Here is a 24,405-nt window from a genome sequence, read left to right on the forward strand (position 1 = left end):
AAAAGGAGGTGGAGGAGGAGGAGGAGGAGGTGGAGGAGGAGGTGGAGGAGGAGGCGGAGGCGTCAGGACCGCGCAGCCACGCGCGCCGCGCCACCGACCCAGACACAGAGCGAGCCTCGGCGGCGGCCGCAGCAACAGGCGGCGGGCTGGGCTCGGAGGCCCGGGGGAGGCGGGGAGGCGAAGAAGGGGCGGGGAGCGCGAGGTGGAGCCCCGCCGCCGCCGCCGCATGGATGAGCGCCTCGGCCTCCTGAGCTCGCCGCCGCCGCCCTCCGTCCGCCACCACCGCGCCCACCCTGCGCACGAGCCCGCGGGCCAAGGCGGCGGGTGCGCGCACAGCGCCGTGAACCCGGGCTACACCGAGCCCTCGGCCGCGGGCGCCGAGCCGCCGCCAGACATGACGGTGGTGCCGGGAGACCACCTGCTGGAGCCCGAGGCGGCGGGCGGCGGCGGCGGCGGCGGCGGCGGGGACCCGGGGCCTCCGGGCGGCGGCGGCGGCGGCTGTGATCGCTACGAGCCGCTGGCGCCCCCCGCGCTGCCGCCCGCCGCGGGCGCCGACGCGGAGCAGGACTGCTGCGGGGAGCGCGTGGTCATCAACATCTCGGGGCTGCGCTTCGAGACGCAGCTCAAGACCCTCGGCCAGTTCCCGGAGACGCTGCTGGGCGACCCCAAGCGCCGCATGAGATACTTCGACCCGCTCCGCAACGAGTACTTCTTCGACCGCAACCGACCCAGCTTCGACGCCATCCTCTACTACTACCAGTCCGGGGGGCGCATCCGCCGACCCGTCAACGTGCCCATCGACATCTTCTCCGAGGAGATCCGCTTCTACCAGCTGGGCGAGGAGGCCATGGAGAAGTTCCGCGAGGACGAGGGCTTCCTGCGCGAGGAGGAGCGGCCCCTGCCCCGCAGAGACTTCCAGCGGCAGGTGTGGCTGCTCTTCGAGTACCCCGAGAGCTCGGGACCGGCCCGGGGCATCGCCATCGTGTCCGTGCTCGTCATCCTCATCTCCATTGTCATCTTCTGCCTGGAGACGTTGCCCGAGTTTCGCGATGAGGACTACCCGGCCTCCGCGTCGCAGGACGTGTTCGAAGCTGCCGGAAACAGCACGTCGGGGGGCGCCGCCTCCTCCTCGTCCTCCGGGGCCTCCAGTTTCTCCGACCCCTTCTTCGTGGTGGAGACGCTTTGCATCATCTGGTTCTCCTTTGAGCTGCTCGTGCGGTTCTTTGCTTGTCCCAGTAAAGCCACCTTCTCCCGAAATATCATGAACCTGATAGACATCGTGGCCATCATCCCTTATTTTATCACCCTGGGCACCGAGCTAGCTGAAAGGCAGGGGAATGGACAGCAGGCCATGTCCCTGGCCATCCTGAGGGTCATCCGCCTGGTGAGGGTGTTCCGCATCTTCAAGCTTTCCCGCCACTCCAAGGGGCTGCAGATCCTGGGGCAGACGCTGAAGGCTTCCATGCGGGAGTTGGGGCTGCTCATCTTCTTCCTCTTCATCGGGGTCATCCTCTTCTCCAGCGCCGTCTACTTTGCCGAGGCAGACGACCCCGCCTCTGGTTTTAGCAGTATCCCGGACGCCTTCTGGTGGGCAGTGGTAACCATGACAACAGTCGGTTACGGTGATATGCACCCAGTGACCATAGGCGGTAAGATCGTGGGCTCCCTGTGCGCCATCGCGGGCGTTTTGACCATCGCTTTGCCGGTTCCTGTGATTGTTTCCAACTTCAATTACTTTTACCACCGGGAGACCGAGGGAGAAGAGCAGGCCCAGTACATGCACGTGGGCAGCTGTGAGCGCCTCTCCTCCTCGGCGGAGGAGCTCCGGAAAACAAGGAGTAACTCCACTCTGAGTAAGTCGGAGTATATGGTGATCGAAGAGGGAGCTATGAACCACAGCGCTTTCCCCCAGACCCCTTTCAAAACGGGCAACTCCACTGCCACCTGTACCACGAACAATAATCCCAACTCCTGTGTCAACATCAAAAAGATATTCACCGATGTCTAATATATACAAGTGACATACTGTGCTCAGTATTGTGTGGAACGTGCCCCCTTGGTCCATGTAAGCCCTTGTTTTGTACATTTCCAGACCATTCATTAAGGAAAGGACATGAGGAAGTGGGAAGCATATTCATTCTTTCTTCCCTACTGCTTCATACTGAAACAGGTGCCTGTTTTGCAAGTGGGCTACATTCTCTCAGCTCTCCTTTTTCTTTTCTCCCTCTCTTAATTTTGGGACCAACAAGCTTACATGAAACTTGATTTCTAGTATACACCCTAATTTTACAGAAAGAAAAAAAAAACTACATCCTGGGAGGAAAAGAAACTAAATAACAGTAACTGTTTAACCTCAACATTAAAACGTAGTTGTTTCTTTACTAAGTTTTAAAGGATGCAGGACTGAAATGATGCTTCAGTTTGTTGGACCTTTCAACATTATCTTATTGAATTTTTTAATCAATTATATGCCCTCTGGATATGTGGATGTGAAGTCTAACTACAGCAATGACTAGTAAGCTCTTCGTGAATGTGTTTGGTTTTGTAACCGGTATTTCTATTTGAATCGTTCCTCCCCAGACTCTTACGGTTCAGAACTACTGTGAACAAAAGGGAAATGCCCCAGATGTCCTGGTCTGACGAACTCGGGAGCTCGCTGAAAGTCTTAGACTAGCAGACTCTAGTGAAGTTCTGTGTGTATGTCCCAGCCAACAGCTACCAAAGACTAGAAACAGATGTTTTCAGTGCTGCTGAAACAACAGAAAAAAAAAAAAAATCCTAATGCATCTGAGAGATAAGCTTCTGCAGTATCACAAGAAGATTAAAGTGGCAGACGCCCCTTCCAGCGGAAGTTACTAATTCGGACCTGACTGATGCAGTTCCCATAGCAACCCATGTTTCCTGGGAAACCCGAAAAAGGTTGTCATGGCATCTTTTGCTCTCTAGCCCCACCCTCAGCCCCAGCCCCTGCCATTTCCACAGTAACCTTTCCAGATGGTTCCTACTTACATGATTTCATAAGGAAAACCACTATTTGAATAAACCGCACAAATGAAGTTAAGTCTGAGACTAAGGAGGTGAAAGGAATCAGGAAATGCCTCTTTTTTTTTTTAACTTTATAAACCATTGATCTTACCCTATAATGACTGAATCAAGAAGGAACATATCATCTTTGGAATGTTTCAAATAAATACAATAAGGCATGATCTGAATTAAATGCCAATGATGAGGCAATAATTTTTAAAAGATGTTTCTCTACAGTTTTATTTATCCAAGAAGTGACAACACAGCAAGTGAAACTCAAAAGCAATGTCAAAGTGTTCTATACATAAGGGAATGAGTCAGTGTACCTGAAATCTTACAAGATACCTTCAGATTTCCTTGTTTAAAAAGTAAATAAATGTCACACAAGACTATCACAATCACAGAACTTAAAAAGCAAAATAAAGCAGATATATAAAGGATGTACTTTTTTAAATGTGGTGATTCAGACAATCAATGAAAAGGAAGATTGAGAAGGAACCAGATCTTGAAGGAACACCTGCAGGTTTCAGCATGTGCTGAGGGTCGCCAACAGAGAGGCAAAATCAGGTGAGCAGTGCCCCGCTCCTTTTCTGCCGAGGACTGGGGGATATCACTCATAACTAACCAATAGAGTTATATAAATTTTATGCCAACTGCCTTTTATAAGATCATTTACAACACCTTACTCATTTTTCCCCTTTGGTTTTCCTAGCTCATTGTAAAAGGTTGTAAAAAATTCTCTTCCGAATGACTTTCACCCAAGCTGAACTGAAAATTATTCCATTACATTTACCAACACACTTTGCTTCTACCACTGCTATATTATGGGTCCAATTTTGATTTTTCTAATGACTTATCAGCATCAATAATACAGATCTTTGAAAAAATTATTAAAATTTAAATAAAGTTAACATTTTATCTAATCATAATCATTTTACATTATATGTACTATATGAATTATACACAGTTGATTTTGGGTCTTGATAGTACATAATATTCCCTTCCTCAAGTACATGAAAGTAACCCTATTTTTCAAGGCTCATAAAATGTTTTCAGGTAGTCAGATATTACGTACTTTACTATCTCCATGGGAATGGGTAATACTAGTGGAGACTTAAGAGGTATGAGGAAGGAAAGGTACAAGAAATAGAGATTACCTATTCTTTGCACATCTAAACAGGATTCCTTTTGCTTCTCATTTGAGTTATTTTTAACATTGATCTAATCATTGGTGTTCTTGATGGTAAGAAATTTTATGTTATTTTATGACACATTTTAATGCCATTGTTATCAATCATATAAAACTCATTTGTGTATTTGTTTCTTAAAGGACCTTAACATCAAGGTAACAATTTTATTCACATTTAAAGGTACAGTAACCTTGATTAGGTCCACAAGTAAATTTTATGTTTATACCATAATTTTTATGATTCTTGACTAGGAGCAATTTGAAGAGAACCTTTTGTTTTCTTATCCAGAGGAACAGCACAGGTTTTGAGTCATAACTGTGAAGTGATATAATTACATCCCATCGCCATATTGGAAACTCCTTACAGGTTAGGAATTCTGTGCTTTGATTTTCTGGACAGTTGATGTTTTGGGTATTGGCACCTAGCAAGAACGTAGCACCTCGCATGTCTGTTGAGTGAATCCTGTCATCTTACATTAATGTTATTTCCATCTTTCTGAGAAAGTAGTTATGAGCAGCACTCTGCAGCACATTGCCAGGGTTGATGTCTGTCTGCTGTATGACCTTGAGCAAATTACATAACCTCTCTGTTCTCTAGTTTCCTTATCTGCCATGTTAAAATAATCAACAATACTTAATACGTTCATTGTAAGTAGTAAATGTTAATATAGCTGGGACACTCAGACAAAAATTTTATGGCATGCATCAGATATTTTGTTAACATTTCATGATCATTACTAATAAGCATTGTACAATTAATACAAAGCTTTATGAATAAGAAACACATAAATAATCAGTGTCTTCCTACTTACTTTCTATAATAACAATCATAATTACCATGTATTAAAAGGCAATCATGTCCTGGACACTTACCAATTCTGTAAAGTAAGTGACATTAACTTCATTTTAGGAGGATGAGAAATAGATGGCTTTGGTTAAGTGATTTCCCTATGACTTCACAAAAAGCAAGAGACACAGCAACAATTAAAACATTCTGGTTCTAAAATCCATGCCACCTTTACTGGGTGGCTTAAATATAAAATAAATTCCCTATGCTTTTATGGTTTACTTCAGTCCATGTTACTGACTGATGAGCTTATCTCCAGAAACCCATTTTACTCAGTACACTGAAAATTAACCTTTTCTTAACTATCAGGTATTTTTAGTTAGGAGGATCAAATACAAGCTATTAAAATCAGATAGATTGACTTTTCTAGTAATATAAGATTATTTTATTATGTGACTGATTTACCTGGATTGAGTCTTAAAAAGCATAATCAGCCATACTAGGGATACCTGTCAGGAAAATGGATAATTTTGATATTAATTTCCTGACTTACATGTTTTGACATGTAACATTATGTAAATTATTATTTTTCAATCTTAAGAACCTCAAATTGGTTACTAAAGAACCATGCCAGAAATCAGTGTAAGTATTTTCACTTTCCCTTATTAGAATGGAAGAATTGTTTGCAGCAGGATTAAAAGCAGGAGGGTCCCAGTTCAATGTCAGCTCATGACACTGTCTTATCCAAATGCTTCATGAATTGTTAAGAGAATCTGTTGTGAAACAATATTAGGTTATAATTTTTGTCATATTTATCAGCTGTAGCCCAACATCATAAAGCATTTTTTTTTTTTCGAGGTAGGGTCTCACTCTAGCCCAGGCTGACCTGGAATTCACTATGGAGTCTCAGGGTGGCCTCGAACTCATGGCAATTCTCCTACCTCTGCCTCCCAAGTGCTGGGATTAAAGACATGTGCCACCACGCCCGGCTCTCATAAAGCATTTTTGAAATGAAAATGGATGGTGATCTTGGTTTAGAGTAAAATACTAATGAATCTACACTTGCCCTTGTCAGTCAGCTTTGCCAGTTGCTTCACTGTTGTGCTTGGCTAAAACATCCTGGGTGTTGAAAAGACATTCTTGTGAGGAATGTGACTGGATCAGTTCAACCCATCAGCACCCTTGGGATGTACATGTCTTACACCTAGTGATCCAAGAGTACCATGAAAATTAACATTTGTTAGCATTTTTTTCTTCTTTAGTGTTTTAAACAGATATTATGCTAAATTTAAATATCCCAACTATGGTGACATAATCACAGACACCTACACAGAAAAGAAAGTGTTATTCCTAAGCTTCTAAATATAATTTCAGAATTGAAATTTTAAAGCACAGTATGAAGAAATTAGGAGCTATGGTTCACATAAATCTTTTTATTTGGCATGTAACACACTCAAGCAACTGATTTGTACATAATATATAAGTACTGCATATGTGAAATGTTCCAACAGTTTACTTTTTTGAGAGCCACAACTACAATAACTTCTACACGTGTAAAATTTTCAATGTCTTCTACAGCAGTTCCAAGTCCTTCCCACCTCTCAGCTGTGAATAGAAGTGATAACTCCTCCCACTAAGAAATACAAAGAAGCACAAGTGCCCCCAAATCTGAAGACTTGTGGAAACACTGTGAGATAGAGGTGAGGAGCTCAAGACCTGGGAAGAGGATATTTAGGGACTGTGTTTTAGAGGGTGTTTTTTTTTTTTTTTCTTTCTGTTTTTTGTTTGTTTGTTTGTTTTGAGGTCGGGTCTCACTCTAGCCCAGGCTGACCTAGAATTCACTCTGTATTCTCAGGGTGACCTCAAACTCACAGCGATCCTCCTACCTCTGCCTCCCAAGTGCTGGGATTGAAGGCAGGCGCCACCACGCCTGGTTCTTCTTTCTGTTATTTGGCCTTTGCAACTATGGAACATAGAGTTACTAGTTTGTATGGCTATATTTTCTGCATTTCATTACAACAGATACTATGAACACACACACACACACACACACACACTCACTATTATATTTACCTGCTGTAGCCCAAGATCGTAAGGCATTTGTGAAATGAAAGTGGATGGTGATCTTGATTTAGAGTAAAATAGTAATGAATCTACACTTGGCCCATGCCAGTTAGCTTTGCCAGTTATAGGCTTCACTGTTGTACTTGGCTAAACATCCTGAGTGTTGAAGAGATTCTTGTGAGGAGTGTCTTATTTCACTTGAAATAAGACCTCGTAAGTCATAACACCCTTGGCAAATGTCTTATACCTAGTGATCTAAGAGTACCACAAAATATATATGCGTGTCCATGTGTGCTTTCATAAACATATATATGTGTGTATATTTTTATAAACACATGTGTTTTTATTTTAAAAATGTGTGTGTGTATGTGTAGGAAAAAAAATATGAAAGCACTTGTTTTCTTATGCATCTTCTGGGAGTAGTAAATCAGAGGGAGGCAGGAACATAGAAAGGAACCAATAAAAAAGCCCAAACTTCATTACTGTGGTTCAGCTCCTACCTCCAACCAGAAAATTGCCGTGGCCATGTAGCATTTGATAATAGCATTCATGATACACTCTTACTCAGTTTGCAAATACAATGTTATGATTCAGGCTTGTTAGACTGTTAACACCTATTTGTCTTGATTTTCAGTGATGTTATGGTCTAATATTATAATTTACAACAAAACGTACCCTCTCTATGAGATGTATTTTTCCTTACACATAAAACTTTGCACCATCAGCATTCATATTATAGATAGAACTTGAAAAGAAGGCTCTGCCATTTTCTTGAGAACCATATCCTCATTGTAGCCTAAATAGCATAGAATAGGAACTGTATCCTGACAAAGAAAGACTGGGGCTCCAGTCATTAGTAATGTAGCAAGTAAATGAGTCAAAAATGTTGTTTCATCATGCCCAAAGAATGTCATGAATAAATCTATTCATGGAGGGACCATACAGAAAGGTCCTGGAGGGGAAGAATTTTCTCTTCCAGTATGCTTCCAAGCTCATGGCCACCTTTGCTGTCATGGCACAAAGGCTCTTGAGAATCTCTTCAGATCCTCAACTGTTACTGTGACAGTTAACATCATACCCATCACTGTCTCTCACATAGATTGTTATCAACCCTCCTGGTTGGTTTCCCAGTTTCTATCCATCCTTTCCTTTATTTGACTGTTCTCAACATAACTCCCTTAGTAATCCTAAAACACTTGTTAGATTGTGTCACTTCTTTATGTCAGAACTACCATTTATGGGCTGGAGAGATGACTCTGGTTAAGAGCACAGGAGACAGAAGAGGCCTGAGAGACCACTTGAGTTCCATCTCCGGGAGCCACATAAATGCTGGGCATGGTCACATGCACCTATAACCCCCTGCACTATGGAGAGCAGACAATCGGAGGTCTCAAAACAACAACAACAACAAGCCAGCAAGCTCTGGCATGAGTATGAGACTGCAGCTCAAATAACAGAGAAGAGCAATGAAATGAGACACACGGCAGTCCATTCTGGTCATTACAAGAAAGCCACCCCTCTTCAGGCAAGCACATGGAATACTGCATGGACACATACCTATGCATACACCACACATACCACCACACACACACACACACACACACACACACACACACACGTCCTATTTAGCTTTCCATTTCACACTTGCTAAAGAGCTTACAGTGCCATACAAGGCTCTGCCTAATTCCATCTCCATTCCTCTTCTAGCCTTAACCCTGCTCCCATTTGATCCTATGCTGCAGCCACACAGGCCTTCTTCTGTTGTCCAAAGCCAGAGGATGTTCCTACCCTGGAGGCTTTTACTGTCTGCGCCCTCTGCAGCACTCAGTGTGTGTATAGCTTACTCCACTACCTCCTTCATGTGTTGCCATCTTATTACAGCCTTCCTAGGCCAGTCTGCTTAAGATTAGAGTCCCATGACAGTCTCCCTGTTCTTCTTCTTCTTACTTTTTGCCCTAATACATTAGATATTTCATTTATTAGACTTACCTGTTTTCCATTTCCTTCCTTAAGGGCACGACCCGGGCTAGTACCTGGAGTACAGTGTGTGCTTAATTTGTATTTATTGGAGGAAGAAGAAATGAGAGGAAGGAAATAGCATTCCAGTGTGCGCCTTTTATAACCTATAAACAAAATTTTCATCTCATGCTTCATATTTGTATCATACTTCATTTTCATTACTGTGTGGTTCATAGTCCCTCACACGTTCAATGGGTGAGATCCCTTGGACTTCTGTTTGCAAGAGATTTCCATTAGGTGAAGAATACTTCAACAAGTTTTCTATAAGCAGCACCTATCCACTTATGAGGATGGAATTCCTTAATGTAAATAACTTGTTATATAACATTATATGGGGTGTCACCTAGGGTGCCTAGAAGTTAGGGTGCTTTATAAGAGACCGTGTTTCTTACATACTAGCTGAGTAGAGTACTTGCTGTAATTAGTACGCATACTCACCTATGCACACATAGATTTATTGTCCCAAGTGGCACAGCAAAATAAGAACAAGCAAGTGATATCCCATGGCACTTATCTATCTAGTAAACATTCTAAGTAAATCCCTAAAAGCTCAGACTTGGTTTTAGTTTCAATGAGTCCTAAAACTCCGTGAGGTCTTCATTACCATGGAGGCTGATTGAATCAGGCATTAGATACTTCACTAGTGAATAATGTTACAAAATTATAAAATCATTTTAAAGTAACCTAATTGAAAATGCAATTATCAAATTAAATGATAGGATCACAGAATCTATTTTTAAGTGATTTGTCATACATGAGAGGAGAGGAGACATTTAATCCACGGAAAGTAAATACAGATTCTTAGAACGACTGTTGTAATAGCAAAACTTAGACCATGTAGGCAAGCTAGTAAAATGTGTTATTAGGAAAGTGCTAGAGGCTTTGAAAAACTGACATGAAGTGTGGAACAAATGTAACTAATTAAAACGTTGATATGAGTGTTACACATAGTGCTGCGATTTAAGCTAATATTGTGACAGATGTGCTTCCCTTTACAGCAGGAAATGGGGTTCTCCTGGTTTGAATAGACAGGTGTTTTCTTTAATCATTCCTGAATTCCCTCTGCTCCCTGGATTTCCCAGGAAAATTAGACTAAAGAATGGGTTCTGCACATTCTCAGTGTCACAATTTTTTCAACAAATGTGCAAACAAGTTAACATATGTGCTGGAGTTGACATGTGTAGACCAGCCAAAGTTAGAAACTCCTCCCTCCTCAGTTTATCAGGTCAGCCCACACAAGACAGAAAGTGTACTTCCCTTCTGAGGATTCCTCATTATGACTTTTAAAAGAAAGGACAGGAGCCGGGCATGGTGGTACACACCTTTAATCCTAGCACTCGGGAGGCAGAGTTAGGAGGATTGCCATGAGTTCGAGGCCACCCTAAGACTACATAGTGAATTCTAAGTCAGCCTGGGTCAGAGTGAGGCCCTACCTCTAAACTCCCCTCCCCCCAAAAAGAAAAGAAAAGACAGGAAATAGAAAATTGAAATGAATACCTTAATTTCTTATTTTTTCATAGTTTTTTTTTCTGGTGTTGGATGAGGGATAGTGATGTTGTTTAATTTTTTATTTAACATAGTATTGTCCTTACAGGCATTTCCATTATAATTTGATCTTGTCCACTTACTGGTCACTTGAAATAAGACCTCGTAAGTCATAACATTGTATATTTAACTCATGTATAACTAAAGAACAATAAACCATCAGATATTACCAGTACATAATATATAATTGTGATGAAAAGCATAGAAGCAAGAATTCTGTATGTCATGGTTCTTACTGGCAAAAGTTTCTGAGTAGACAAAAACAATACACAAAATATATTTCTCCAAATAAAAACTGTTTAATTGCTTTATTTTTAGATTTTGTAGACCTTTTACCTGGAAGAATTTAATTACCTCAAGGAAGCAGTTTACTTTACTGTGTAACTCTGGATTTTAGATATTTATTGCTAGTAGATCTAAACATTACTCAAAGTAGTATTGATTATATCTCACAGTTCATTTTCCCATGTCTTCCCAGATTTCTGACAAAGCTCACATCTTATCATATTAGGGACTTTAAGTACTGTTGCATTTAAGCCATTTGTTTCTTGCAAAGAGAACATAATTTCCAAGACCTCAATCAGAGAGCTAGACATAATTGAATAAGAAATCTTCCTAGACTTTGAACTTACTCGTTACCATTTAGTTGGTAGAATTGTGGAACTTATTAGTATATGTCTACTTTTCTTTTCTTTTTTTTGTTTTTTGGGTTTTGTTTTTTGTTTTTCAAGGTAGGGTCTCACTGTAGCTCAGGCTGACCTGGAATTCACTATGTAATATCAGTGTGACCTCGAACTCATGACAATCCTTCTACCTCTGCCTCCCAAGTGCTGGGATTAAAGGCGTGCGCCACCGCACCTGGTTTAAGTCTACATTTTTAAAATATTAGCCCTTTCCTTGTGAAACATGAGTTTTCCAGTGAGCTGGGTCTGTAGTTCTTTCCCTTAGGACTTGGTGGAAATTGGAATGACTTCATCACAAACAGATGTTACTGAACTTTTGACCATTCTGGTTTTCTTTTTGATCAGGTTTCTGTTTTTTTATAGGGTTGGCTTTATACTTAACTCAATTCCATTCTTTTCCTTTCAAGCCATTAACATACATTGTTACATACTTACAAGATGATACAGATTTCATCTTGATTTTTGTTTCAGTTGAATAAGTCCCTCCACACTTACAACCTATTAAGATGCCATGATTATTTATTTGTTTATTTATTTATTTATTTTGCAAGCAGAGAGGGAGGGAGAAAGAGAGAGAAATACTGGGTTTCCAGGGCCTCTAACCACTTTAAATGAACTCCAGATGCAGGAAACACTTTGTGTAACCATGATATTATTTCCTATTTAATAATCTCAAAAGCCTTGAGGGTAACATGTTGACATATAAGATTTTTAAAAGTCTAACCCTTTTATAAAAAGGTTGTAATAACAGCAAAACACACACTACTTAACAGAACCATCTTAAGGTAAGCAAACCTACAGAAACGAAGAGTAGGCACTTAGGATATAAATGGAGATCAGATCATCCACATGACTTTTCATTCTGGTAGTAATTAATAATTATTAGATATAATATATTAATATATAATTATTATAATTATATCTTATATAATTATATATATTATATATAATTGTATAAATATATATAATTAAAATAAAATATAAATATATATAACATAAAATAATTATATATATAATTATAAATTATTAGATATAATAATTGTAATTTTGTATTCTAACAATAAAAAATAAGTATATTGTTTATATACTCTTAGATTTTTTACTTAAAATAGTGCAAAAAAGCTATGTCTTTGGTCAACATGACCAAGTATAATCCAGGCCAATGAGGAAACTTTTTCAACAAATGGTAGTCCCACATATAGTAGTCATACAATATTTAGCTTAGTGAGTGAACCTTCCTTCCATCAGAAACACACTGAGTGTTGGGGATATTGCTCAGGGGATAAAGTGCTTCCTGTGTGACCATGAGGACCTCAGTTCAGATTCCCAACACCCATTTAAAAGTCAGGTATGGTGGTTCATGTCTATAATCCTAGCATTGGGGAAGAGGAAATAGGAGAATCCCTAGGGCTTGCTCGCTAGATAGGCTAGCCAAATCAATGAACGCTAGGTTTTATCAGAGAATCTGTCTCAAAAAATAAGTGGAGAGTGATTAAGGAAGATACATTGACCTTAGACCTTCACATGCATACACATGTGCCCACATGTGTACAAGCATGTATACACACACCATTCACCCTTGCACCGTACACACACAAAGACATGCCAAAAGAAAAACAGCACACTGAAATTCTAATCCTCATCTTTGGGTATTTACCTGAGGTTTGGGGACATCTGCTGAAACCAAGAGTGGATGTAAGAAGGTCTTCTGTACATAATGGTCAATACTCACGTATTAAAACATAGATTTAGCAGTCTTGATTTAGTCTTTGTGAGTTTTGTTCCTTTGTATTAGAGAGTTAGTAAATGTTTAGAGTACATGTATCTAAATTTTAATTACCCTTTTGTTCATTCAACCTATACTTACTGAGTGCCTCCTATGTATTGGACACTTATCTAAGAGGTAGGGACTTGTTCATCCATTTAACAGTGTCAGTGTTTGCTATTGTGCTGGTGAACAATACCATTATCTTTTGATATTTTAAAAAATTACTTTCTGGGTGTTGGAGAGATTGCTTATTGGTTAAGGCACTCACCTTCAAAGCCTAACAACCTGGGTTCAATTCCCCAGTACCCACATGAAGCCAGATGCACAAAGTGGCACATGCATCTAGAGTTTGTTTGCAGTGGCTAGAGGCCCTGGCATGTCCATTCTCTCTCTATGTCTCTGTCTCTGTCTCTGTCTCTCTCTCCCCCCCCTTGCAAATACATAAATAAATAAAAGAAGTTTGTATTTATTTATTTTTTTTAATTTTTATTAACATTTTCCATGATTATAAAATATATCCCATGGTAATTCCCTCCCTCCCCACACTTTCCCATTTGAAATTCCATTCTCCATCATCTTATCTCCCCATTACAATCATTGTAATTACATATATACAATATCAACCTATTAAGTATCCTCCTCCCTTCCTTTCTCTTCCCTTTATGTCTCCTTTTTAACTTACTGGCCTCTGCTACCAAGTATTTTCCTTCTCACGCAGAAGCCCAATCATCTGTAGCTAGGATCCACATATGAGAGAGAACATGTGGCGCTTGGCTTTCTAGGCCTGGGTTACCTCACTTAGTATAATCCTTCCCAGGTCCATCCATTTTTCTGCAAATTTCATAACTTCATTTTTCTTTACCGCTGAGTAGAACTCCATTGTATAAATGTGCCACATCTTCATTATCTACTCATCAGTTGAGGGACATCTAGGCTGGTTCCATTTCCCAGCTATTATAAATTGAGCAGCAATAAACATGGTTGAGCACGTACTTCTAAGGAAATAAGATGAGTCCTTTGGATATATGCCTAGGAGTGCTATAGCTGGGTCATATGGTAGATCAATCTTTAGCTGTTTTAGGAACCTCCACACTGTTTTCCACAATGGCTGGACCAGATTGCATGGGGAGGGGACCACCAAATCATTAACCTCTATTTTTTGATTCTCCACAGCCATAATCAAGAAGTTTTTGCTGTCTTAATTCTTTAAAGTAGTACATACCTTTACAGATCAACAGATCTTTAAAAGATCAACAGATTTTTAATGAAACAATCAACTTGAGACATCAGAGCCTGTGGCCCTAGAACTCATTCTGAGGCTTTCTCCCCATCCTTGCTTCTTCTGTTTCCCCTATCCCTGTGCCTCCTTCTCCTCTTCCAGCCCCTTACCCTCTCTACCTCCTCTCCTCAGCACTTCTCTGAGGATGGGTTTTCTCTTCACTTCGATTACCATGGTAGGATATATAGCTAGAAAAGTCCTTGGAACTACATCAAGGAAATGAATACATTTTGATAAAATTCACTCTGAACCTTTCAGATGGTCCTCAATATAAGGATAAATTTTCTTCTCCAAAAAGCACACTATCACATTGGTTTGGACTGAATTGTGGGCTGTTATTATTATTAGAAAACAATAATCTGACTTCAGCATAATCTGAAATTTCTTCTAGTTTACAAATTAAAAATCATTCAAAATATAGGCTATATGCTTCAAAAGTTAAATTTCTTAAACTTTACAGGTAACAGTAAGAAAAACCCCAAAGCTTAAAAAAATAAAAGAAAGAGGGATGGGGAGATTGTTTAGAGATTAGGGTGTTTGCCTGTGAAGCCAAAGTATCTAGGTTCGATTCCCCATGACCCACGTAAGCCAGATGCACAAGATGGTACATGCGTCTGGAGATCATTTACAGTGGCTGGAAGCCCTGGCATGCTCGCTCTCACGCACTCTCTCTCTCCCCCCCCCCCACTCCCTCCCTCTCTCTTTCTCTCTCCCTCTATCCCTCTTTCTCTCAAATAAATAAAATTATTTTTTAAATAAAAGAAACTTTTCTATTGCTATGTCTATAATTTTTATGCCAAATATACAGTAAATGAGTCTCCTCTGACCAGCAGGTCCTGAAGAGCCCCACATAAAGAACTGCAGAGCAACCTTGACCAAGAGGACGCTCATTTGTAGACTGCCTGGAGAGAGCAAAGTGGCAGTTACATCACTGATGTGCAGCTCTCCTTCTGCTGGCACATCCTTTTATTTCAGTTAACATTAAGAGATAACATCTCTGCCATGCTTCATCTAAAGAAAACAACTCTAACCGGATGATTCTCTTCTTATTACATGCAGTATAAAAGATATTATTCAAAAGATAAAGAAGAACATTAAAAATATTAAGGTATCATTTCAACCATTTGACATTCTGGTGAAATTAAAACATTCAAAAACTATAACCAATATTGCAGATAAAGGAAGCCTAGATGTGTGTTTCTAATAAGTCAACTACTACTGGTTTTTCCTTTTTAATTCATAACTGGACTGTTTAATCATTAAATATGTTCAAATAGTCTATGTTCTGGATTATGTGCAACTATCTGAAGGTGTGTTTATACCAAAGGCTCCCATCCATAGATTGCAGCATTCACACATAAATAAGTCAACACTGTGCCCAGATGAGGTATTAAAGACAGACTTGCCTAAAAGAAATGTGCCTTGCTTGATTAAACATTCTTTTATTTTTTAATTCAAAATGATAGATTGATAAATAAGTTTTTGGCAAGTTTTGGTTGACATTAACTTTACAAAAACATGGTAGTATTTATCATATATCTATCTGTTAACTAAAACTTTAGCATTTAGTTATACATTAGACAGTTCATATATATATTAATTCAATTTTATTTTCGTGGGATGTTTGGTGTGGTGAGACACAGTATGTTCTTAGAGATCTATGTATATATGACATCTCATTGGATGCTTATAACTTTTCCTTCAAAATGACATGTGTAAAAGATTATTTGGTTCATTTTCTATTTTTATATCATTTTAGAGGTTGAACACATTTTCAGCTAAAAAAAGGGCAAACTTTTAGCTGGAAAAGAGATTTAGGAGGTCATGAAAATGGCTTCACATTTGGAGACATTTCACTTCTGTGCCATTATTAATGTGTTTACTGTGACATTTCAGCATAATGGTAGCTATTTGTATATTATTTTGTAAGCCTTATGGAAAGTCAAACTGTGAACATTTAGTATGTAGAATATTGTATTCCCTTCCATAGTTTATTTCCCAATTATACCTGAACAAGTGCATCAACCAATCTCTTGTTATGTAAATGCATAGCACATCAATGCTAGGTTATAATAAGATCATTTGTAGAATTTTAATTACTATGAAATAATTCAGTCACAAAGCCAGGATTATAAATTATATGATGACCTATAAAAAAAATGCAAGTGTTGAATCTCACTAGTACATAAGAAACTTTAAACAACCATTCACCTTGTAGCCACCGAACTGATGGTAGGAGATACAATACAGGTAACTTTCTTTGAGGCAATGTCTACAATAAATTTTTCATAATCTGCTTATAATATGTGGTCAAAACTTGAAGACCAGAACACTATAGGCAAAAGTGAGAGAAAGGAGTGATAGCTATCTCAGATATGAACTATGTAAACCTCTCAATTGAGATGATTATAATTAAAAGGAAATTTTAGCCTCCACTTTGTTTTAGTTGTGTTAGCATATTGGTGCAGAACACTGCAGCCATCTTTATCATTATAACCTATGATCACAGCTTGGATAGCATGACAGTAATCCTAATAGTGTAAACAAACTGGGAATTCTTAGACATTCAAATGTTTCTTTAAGGATCAGTAGGTGTTACAAAATATGCAAAATCTACCTTCATACAGTAACACAACTTTAAGCTTTAACCAATGTGGAATATTTAATACTATACCTGTCTTCTTCTTCTTCTTATTATTATTATTATTATTAGCTACAGTTTCAAATAAAGATAAAACCAGGACTTTAATTTTTAAAAAGTACAGAATAGTATCAGATGCATAACCTGTTATAGCAAATACATAGAGAATGGGGACTGGAAATAGACTGGCCTAAACACCAGGAGACTGGGCATTGTTACCCACTTCCTACCTCTGAGACCCCAGATAAGTCAGCTATCTTTGTGTGGTTTGTTTCTTGAATTGCAAAGTGGATGTGCCAGGTTCAGCAACCTCCAAAGCCCTTCCAGCCATCAAATCCTATTATACACATTTCTTTAAAAATGCTTTGAAGAGTACTCAGGTTTTTTAAGCATTTCTGAAGTAAATTGATAAAAAAAAAAAAACTTTAAGCCTTGAAAGTGTCATGAGTATGTTATTCTTCAAATTGTGAAAAGGGATAATAGGATTCTTTCCCTTTAGTAATTTTTACTCATCTACAATGGGATTATGAAAAATGAAGGTGGGGGGGAATCACTCAACAGAAGAGAAGCAGATTAATGAAAAGGAGAGGAAGCATTTGTTAACTTTAATTGGATATTAAGGTGATTTGCAAATTGTGCTGAAATGGCACTAGAACTTTATTTCATAGTCAACATTATAAGCCTGAAAGTAGGGAAGGTGGGAAAAGTTTGGGGACTAGGGGTGTTGGCCTTTTGATCTCTTGATTCTTTTCATATGTGAGAGCTTAAGCAAGCTCTGCAGTGCTGGCTCTGCCAACAACTGTTATGTGCTCCCGAAAGTCCCCTTAACTTCTCAGAGCCCTTCTTCTTTATCTATAAAATAAATAATTCAAATTTTAAAAGCTGCATATTTCTTTTTATCTTTTAAAATTCTATAACATTTTCATATTTTGTAATAAAGGCAGACCTTCCTATTGATCACTCCCCCCGTTACTAAAATGTCACATATTTCTACTCAAGTAACTGAATAGATTGCAAATCTGAACACTCATGTTTTTGATATTGCTAGCTGATCTCAGCAAGACATAGAAAACTTAAATCCATTTTCATTCTGACCATGGTTTAATTATTGTCATTTCATCTTTGAATGCTCAGTTGCCTGAACAAAATGTTTTCTCAAGTTACTCTTCTTACACTTTTGCAGTTGAATAATAAAACATATTATGCTTATCAATAAACTGTAGCTGATTGCAAGGTGCATTTTGGTCACATTTAAAAGTTCATGTCATTTTGGTCCCAGAAGAGATGACTATATCAAATAATACTCATAAAATTTTGCAAATTTTTTGAATACAAAAGAGGCTCAAGAGAGCCATACTTTCAAGAATTTTGCTCAGGAGTGAGAAACAAAAATCAGGGATAACCCAAACACTTCTCTTTGGCTTTAATGGACAGTTTGGAAAAGAAGGGTTATATCTTTTGCACAACAAAGATAGCAGGTGATTATACCAATTGAAAAATGGAATTATATTCTGGTGGCTTGTTTTATTATGGAAAGAGATTAGGTTAGAAGAATGCTATAATTTGGACACTAGAGAAATTATTAAAAATGATAGCAGCCCCTTTGAATAATACAAAACTATTTTGTCATACTAAGATTATTTGTCCAGAGGTTTAGTCTTATATCCCTTCCATTCAGAAAAGGGGGCAGTTTTTTAAAGGCCTCTGGCATAATAGGAAATGTATATTTTGACCAGTAGAGCAAATAATTAAAACATTTAACTTGATAACTTTGGTTTTGTGAGTTTAAATTTTTGCCTTAGGTGTAATGAGTCTCTTATGTATGTAATAGTATTAGTAATGTTCATGTAAAGTGATTACATCCATTTTTTAAAGTTGGTGAAATTTGTCAAGTCATGATTCTAGTATATTGTATTAATACTGTATCTTTCAGCTATTCGTGAATTGACTGTACTAAACAAATCATAGTAGTATCACCATCTTATAAGTCGTTTCTGTGGGTGTGATCTCTTAATGTTGAGGGTGGGGTGGGGAGAGGGTAAGTATTTAATTTACTTAAAGCTGTCTTAAGTGTTTTTCTTAAATGCCATAAAATTGTGTGACTGTAAACCAAATAATATCCTCTTTTTCCAACTTTAAGGACTTTAAGGGTACTGTATAGACCATTTTTAGAAATTATCCCACAAAATGGTTTACTTTATGTTAACAAGTTCATACATACATATATATGTCAATACAAGAGAAAGCAAACAGTGCATGTAGTATTTGTATATAATATGCTCATTATTTAAGAATCTGTTTTGGAAATCTGTTGTAGGTGATAATTATGTAGAATCAAAATAGCATAAAGGACATGAAGTTTTCAGATTCTAACATTATTATTTACATCATACTTTGCACAGATCTTTTGAAGTTTGGAAATTAAGCAATCACAGTGGCAAGAAGAAATTACTTGTCTGCAAGTGGCTGTAAATGTCATGTTTATAATACTGTGTCATGTCATTTTTACCCTATCACTGCCATTACAATTAAGACTTTGACTGACACTTGACTTTAAAAGATACATTGGGGGCAGGGGCTCGAGAGATAGTTTAGCAATTAAGGCATTTGCCGATAAAGCCAAAGGACCCAGGTTGGAATATCCAGTACCTACATAAAGCCAGATGCACAAGCTGGTGCATGCACCTGGAGTTTGTTTGCAGTGGCTGGAGGCCCTAGCACACCCATTCATTCACCCCTCTTTCTCTCTCTCTCTCAAATAAATAAAAAAGTTTTGAAAAACATACATTGGAATTTACAGATTTTTAGTGACCTTTATACATCCAAACTGTAACCCATCCAAAGAGAGTATCCAGATATTTTCCACCTAAAATATATTAAGTCAACACCACTTACTGCACACACCAAGATCCATTTAATGCCAACAGGCTAGACTGAAAAATGATCTTCACTGATCTTTCCCATTAAAAAAAAGTCCATCATCAAACTGATTCCTGAAAAGTAGAAAGAAGCAACCAGCAAAATTGCAGCCATTTTGATTGAGTACAAAGAAAATGACGTCCCTCATGTCAACCATCACACATTCCTGTGGTTAGGGAGAGAAGAGAAGGGGAGTGGGGGAGAAAGCTGCATTTTAAGAAAACTCATTCCCTGTAACTATACAGAAATACTAGTTATCAAGTATTAGATAGCTGTATTATTAGCATTAGCCATAGTTCAAATATTTGGTAAACTTCCCACATATTTAAGAATGCACCGAAGGATTTTTCCATATTAAGCTACACTCTGATGATTGCTCAGCTTGAATATGGGAAACATTTATGCATCAAAGCATGACAAATACTACATTTTTATTCTCAAACAACAGGTAGACACTGTTACAGCTTTCCCTTGTAAATCAACAGTCTGTGATACATTCTGTGTTTTTGCTGACTAGCAAAGCAATGTTACTGTGAATATGTAAATGGAACATGTGCTTATTATATTGGAGTTTAAATTTTTCTAGCCTTAAATTTAATTTTCCTTATCAAATATGTCAAATATGTAGGTAAAGCAAGTATTATTTTGTGTGGAATGAAGTAAAATCATTCTTTATAACAATAAATAATGGTTAAATTCTAACTACAGTGTAAATTCAAATACACAATTTATATTTTTCTATATTTTCTTTTGACATTGTTATGTTAATTTATCACATAGTCTTGTGAAGTTAAACTGTTATACCATGTTCTCTGTTGTACGGTTTTTCATAATTATGGGCTTTTGTTAAGTAAATATGAATAAATACATAATAGTTTTGGTTATGTGATATTTTCATCTGGGAATTTTTAAATTTGCCATTGGATTTAAAGTGTTTTCATTGTGAATATTATATACATACACCAATAAAACACCAAGAAAAGTCCTGTTACTTATGGTAGTGATTAACTGCAAATGACTCCTCCTTTCTCTACCTCCCATTACTCCATCCCTTTCTCTTTCTTCCTTTACTTTACTTTTGCAGCGAGGAAACATCTGAAGCTGGCTATTGTCAACAGCTCAAGTGTGATCTAACTTGGCTCCTCTGTTGTATGTCCTCCCACACAATGAAGACTTTTGTGTATTGCACCTTCTGGATGCCAACATTCCCAAGGTTTCTTCCATTTCCCCTTGTCTTATACTGGGAGGCCAGTAAAGTCTCAAAGAAGAAAATGAATTATTCACAATAATTCTGTGTCTGTATACCTTATGTCAGTCATAGAGAAGTAAATTATCATAAAGCAAATATACATTGTTCCATTTTAAGATATTAATATATTACACACATAATATAATGTATATATTAATATGTTCAGAACAATGAGATGTAAAGAACATCTTATTTTCAATTTGTAGTCTCTGTGTGATATTTTTCACACCGTAACAGAATATGACTTCCAGCACTCCATCTACACCCAGACATTTCTATTTACTTCTAGCACTCCGTCCACACACAGCCATTTCTGTTTACTTCCAGCACTCCGTCTATACCCAGCCATTTCTACTTACTTCTAGCACTCTGTCTACATCCGGCCATTTCTATTTTGTGCCTAGCAATGCTGTCCTTATTCTTGTTTCTAATAGCAGCCAGCTCTTCAAATGTGTTTGTGATTTCTGAATGTCAACAAATGCTACATCACCAAAACAGAGGCCCTCTCTCATTTCCATCTGGAATTTTACTTTGTCTAAAACAAACAAACAAAGAAAGTACAGATTTAGATACTCTTACATGTGTGTTAATTAGCTATAGATGCTTTTCTGTAAGCCTCTGATTGGTATAAGAAGTAACTGTTTTTAAACATTCTGGCCATACAATTTTGGCAATAAACTCCAGGAGCTATAATTGGTAAGTATTTCATTTTAAGGGACTGAGTTTTCTATGTTGCAAGCATTTACAGAATAAAATAAGAAATTTGGGTTGTTTGCAAGGGGTTACAGATAGTCTCTTTGAACTATTGATAATTCTCACATTTCTTTCGGACTTCAGTGGAAACAAATTCATGCCTGATGCTGCACCCCTTCCAAGTTAGGACCACTGGATATTCAGCTTATTTCTTGTGTTTTCGTTTGTACTGTGGCCTTTATCAATTTTGGGTCTCTCTCTTTCTATCTATCAATATATATACATATCTATCTATCTATCTATATTTATAGGTTTCATTAATCACAGCCAAATGGATTACTTTATTTTGTTTATTAAAAAAAAATCCCTCCACTCAATCCAAATGATCTGGCTTGAGACATGATAGAAGAATCTGTCATGGAAATAAAGAAGCCAGGTGAAGAACTAATACTTGACAATCAATACTGCCTCTTAAAACTTAAGGTCATTGAAGTCACTTTTTTGAAACTGAAGCCCCGAGAGAAAGAACAAATTAAATAACTCAGAAATCTGATTTCAAAACATGCAATTAACAAGGAAATGAATATGTGTGGCAGTCCATGCTTGGACCAATTAGACAATAACAATTCTTTTAGATGAAGATTAAGAGCACACAGGTTCATAGTCCTGAGCTATGAACTTTGCAGTGTCAGTGAGAAGTACTGTTTAATGTGCAGCTCCTATTCCAGCTATTGAAATGTCATTCCCACATAGCCCGAATCTACAAATAGTCAGAGACCAAAAGATATGTTACAGGGCCAGTTCAAAATCCAGAAGCTGGACTAAAAGATAGTAAATATTTTTAAGTACTTAGTTTCTATTTATCTCCATAGAGAAGCTGAGGAAACATGCAAGAGAAAATGCCCATGTTGTCTTCTTGTTTGTGGCAGTGGAGATGGGAATATTTTTAAAGAGAGGAGAAATAGTGTTTATAAGTGTGGATGTAAATTTCTGAGGCAGAATTAACTTTTGCGTTGTAATTTCTAGAGGCAATTTATAGAGCTGTTGGAAGATTGTATGCCCTAGTCTCAAGAAGGAAATGAATTTGTGATTTTAATATGCTTGTCCCTCTGGGAACTTTCTTTGCCAGAAAGAATGCTCCTCATTATCAGGCTAAGCTCTCAGCACATGCAGTAGCTAAGAACCTGTAAGACAGTCCTCCAGAGGTACCCTATGCATGTGTGTGTCATTAGACAAGATTAGACAGCTCTGCTGAGCACACATCAGAGACAAATGACCAGAGCATATCTACTCTGTGCTTTATAATAGGCAGCATGTGTCAAGTGTGTATGTATGTGTATGTGTGTATTTATATGTGTGTGTGTGTACATGCACATATATGAAACATCTACTTGTAAACAAAACTGAAATAGGCAGAAAAGGTGATATTATACTGTATTTTTATCACCATTACCACAAATCAATTTTTTCCCAATTGTCTGGTTTCTGTCTCCATGTCTTCACTGAATATTTACACATGACTACTTTTCCTGTCACATTTCAGTTCTCATCACCACCTCAAAATACCTGTGGAATCAACATTTGACCAACACCCTCCTCCTTGATTTTTGTAACACTGCTTCCTTACCTTTCCATCTCAGTCACTTTCACTGACTTGTCTTCCTCTTGTCACCTCTTTTTAAAAAATATTTTTAGTAATCAAGGTGTGGTGGTGCACACTTTTAATCCCAGCACTTGGGAGGCAGAGGTAGAAGGATCACCATGAGTTCGAGGCCACCCTGAGAATACATAGTGAATTGCAGGTCATCCTGGGATACAACCAGACCCTACCTCAATAAACAACAACAAAAAAATGTATTTATTTAAGAAATAGGCAGAGAGAAAAAGAGAGTGTGGGCATGTCAGGCCTCCTGTCACTGCAAACAAACTCCAGATGTATGTGCCACTTTATATATCTGGCTTTATATGGGTACTGGGGAATCAAACCCCAAGCCACCAGGCTTTGCAAGCAAGTGCCTTTAACTGTTTAGCCATCCCTCCTGCAATTCTTATCACCTCTAAACCTTTATGCTCCCCTAGGCTCCAGTCTTTTCAGAGTCTAGATTTTTTCTTGTTAATCTCACCCATTCCCTTAGTTCTAACTACTTTCTCTGATTGTTATCTCCATCCCAGGTCATATGCTGTGGTGGTTTTGATTGTCAACTGGATAGGACTTAGAATCACTTGTGAGGGATTTCTTAGTTAAAGTTGGCCTCTGGGCATGCCTGTGAGAGATTATCTTGATCAGGTTAATTAAGGCGGAAGACCCACTTTAACTGTAGGTAGCTCCATTCCTGGGCTGGGGTCCCAGACTGCATAAAACGGAGTGAGCTGGCTGAGCACCAGTATTTATCACTCTCTGCTTTCTCACTGTGCGGAGTGTGACTAGCTGCCTCGAGCTCCTGTCACTGGGCCATTTCTCCACCATGATGAATAATAAGCTGAAGTCTGTAACTATCGGCTGAAATAAATCCTTCCTCCCTTAAACTGACTTTTGTCAGGTATT

At 38.4% G+C, this 24,405-nt stretch overlaps 1 protein-coding gene across 7 annotated transcripts; it reads left to right on the top strand.

Annotated features, from left to right (window-relative positions):
* The first annotated feature begins 226 nt into the window (after positions 1 to 226).
* Kcna3 (potassium voltage-gated channel subfamily A member 3) lies at positions 227 to 20,909 on the top strand. Of its 7 annotated transcripts, none has more exons than XM_045138477.1 (4): positions 227 to 3,591; positions 4,466 to 4,580; positions 6,579 to 6,700; positions 15,189 to 20,909. In XM_045138477.1, the coding sequence occupies exon 1, from the start codon at positions 227 to 229 to the stop codon at positions 2,006 to 2,008; it is 1,782 nt and encodes a 593-aa protein (XP_044994412.1). In that variant the 3' UTR covers positions 2,009 to 3,591; positions 4,466 to 4,580; positions 6,579 to 6,700; positions 15,189 to 20,909. The 7 variants fall into 7 exon arrangements, with proteins under 7 accessions (XP_044994412.1, XP_044994409.1, XP_044994410.1 ...); XM_045138474.1 differs by having other exon boundaries at positions 15,192 to 20,909; XM_045138475.1 differs by having other exon boundaries at positions 4,503 to 4,580; positions 15,192 to 20,909.
* Positions 20,910 to 24,405: the final 3,496 nt, after the last annotated feature.

The sequence above is a fragment of the Jaculus jaculus genome, chromosome 19, assembly GCF_020740685.1.
Source record: "Jaculus jaculus isolate mJacJac1 chromosome 19, mJacJac1.mat.Y.cur, whole genome shotgun sequence".
In the NCBI taxonomy this organism is placed as follows: domain Eukaryota; kingdom Metazoa; phylum Chordata; class Mammalia; order Rodentia; family Dipodidae; genus Jaculus; species Jaculus jaculus.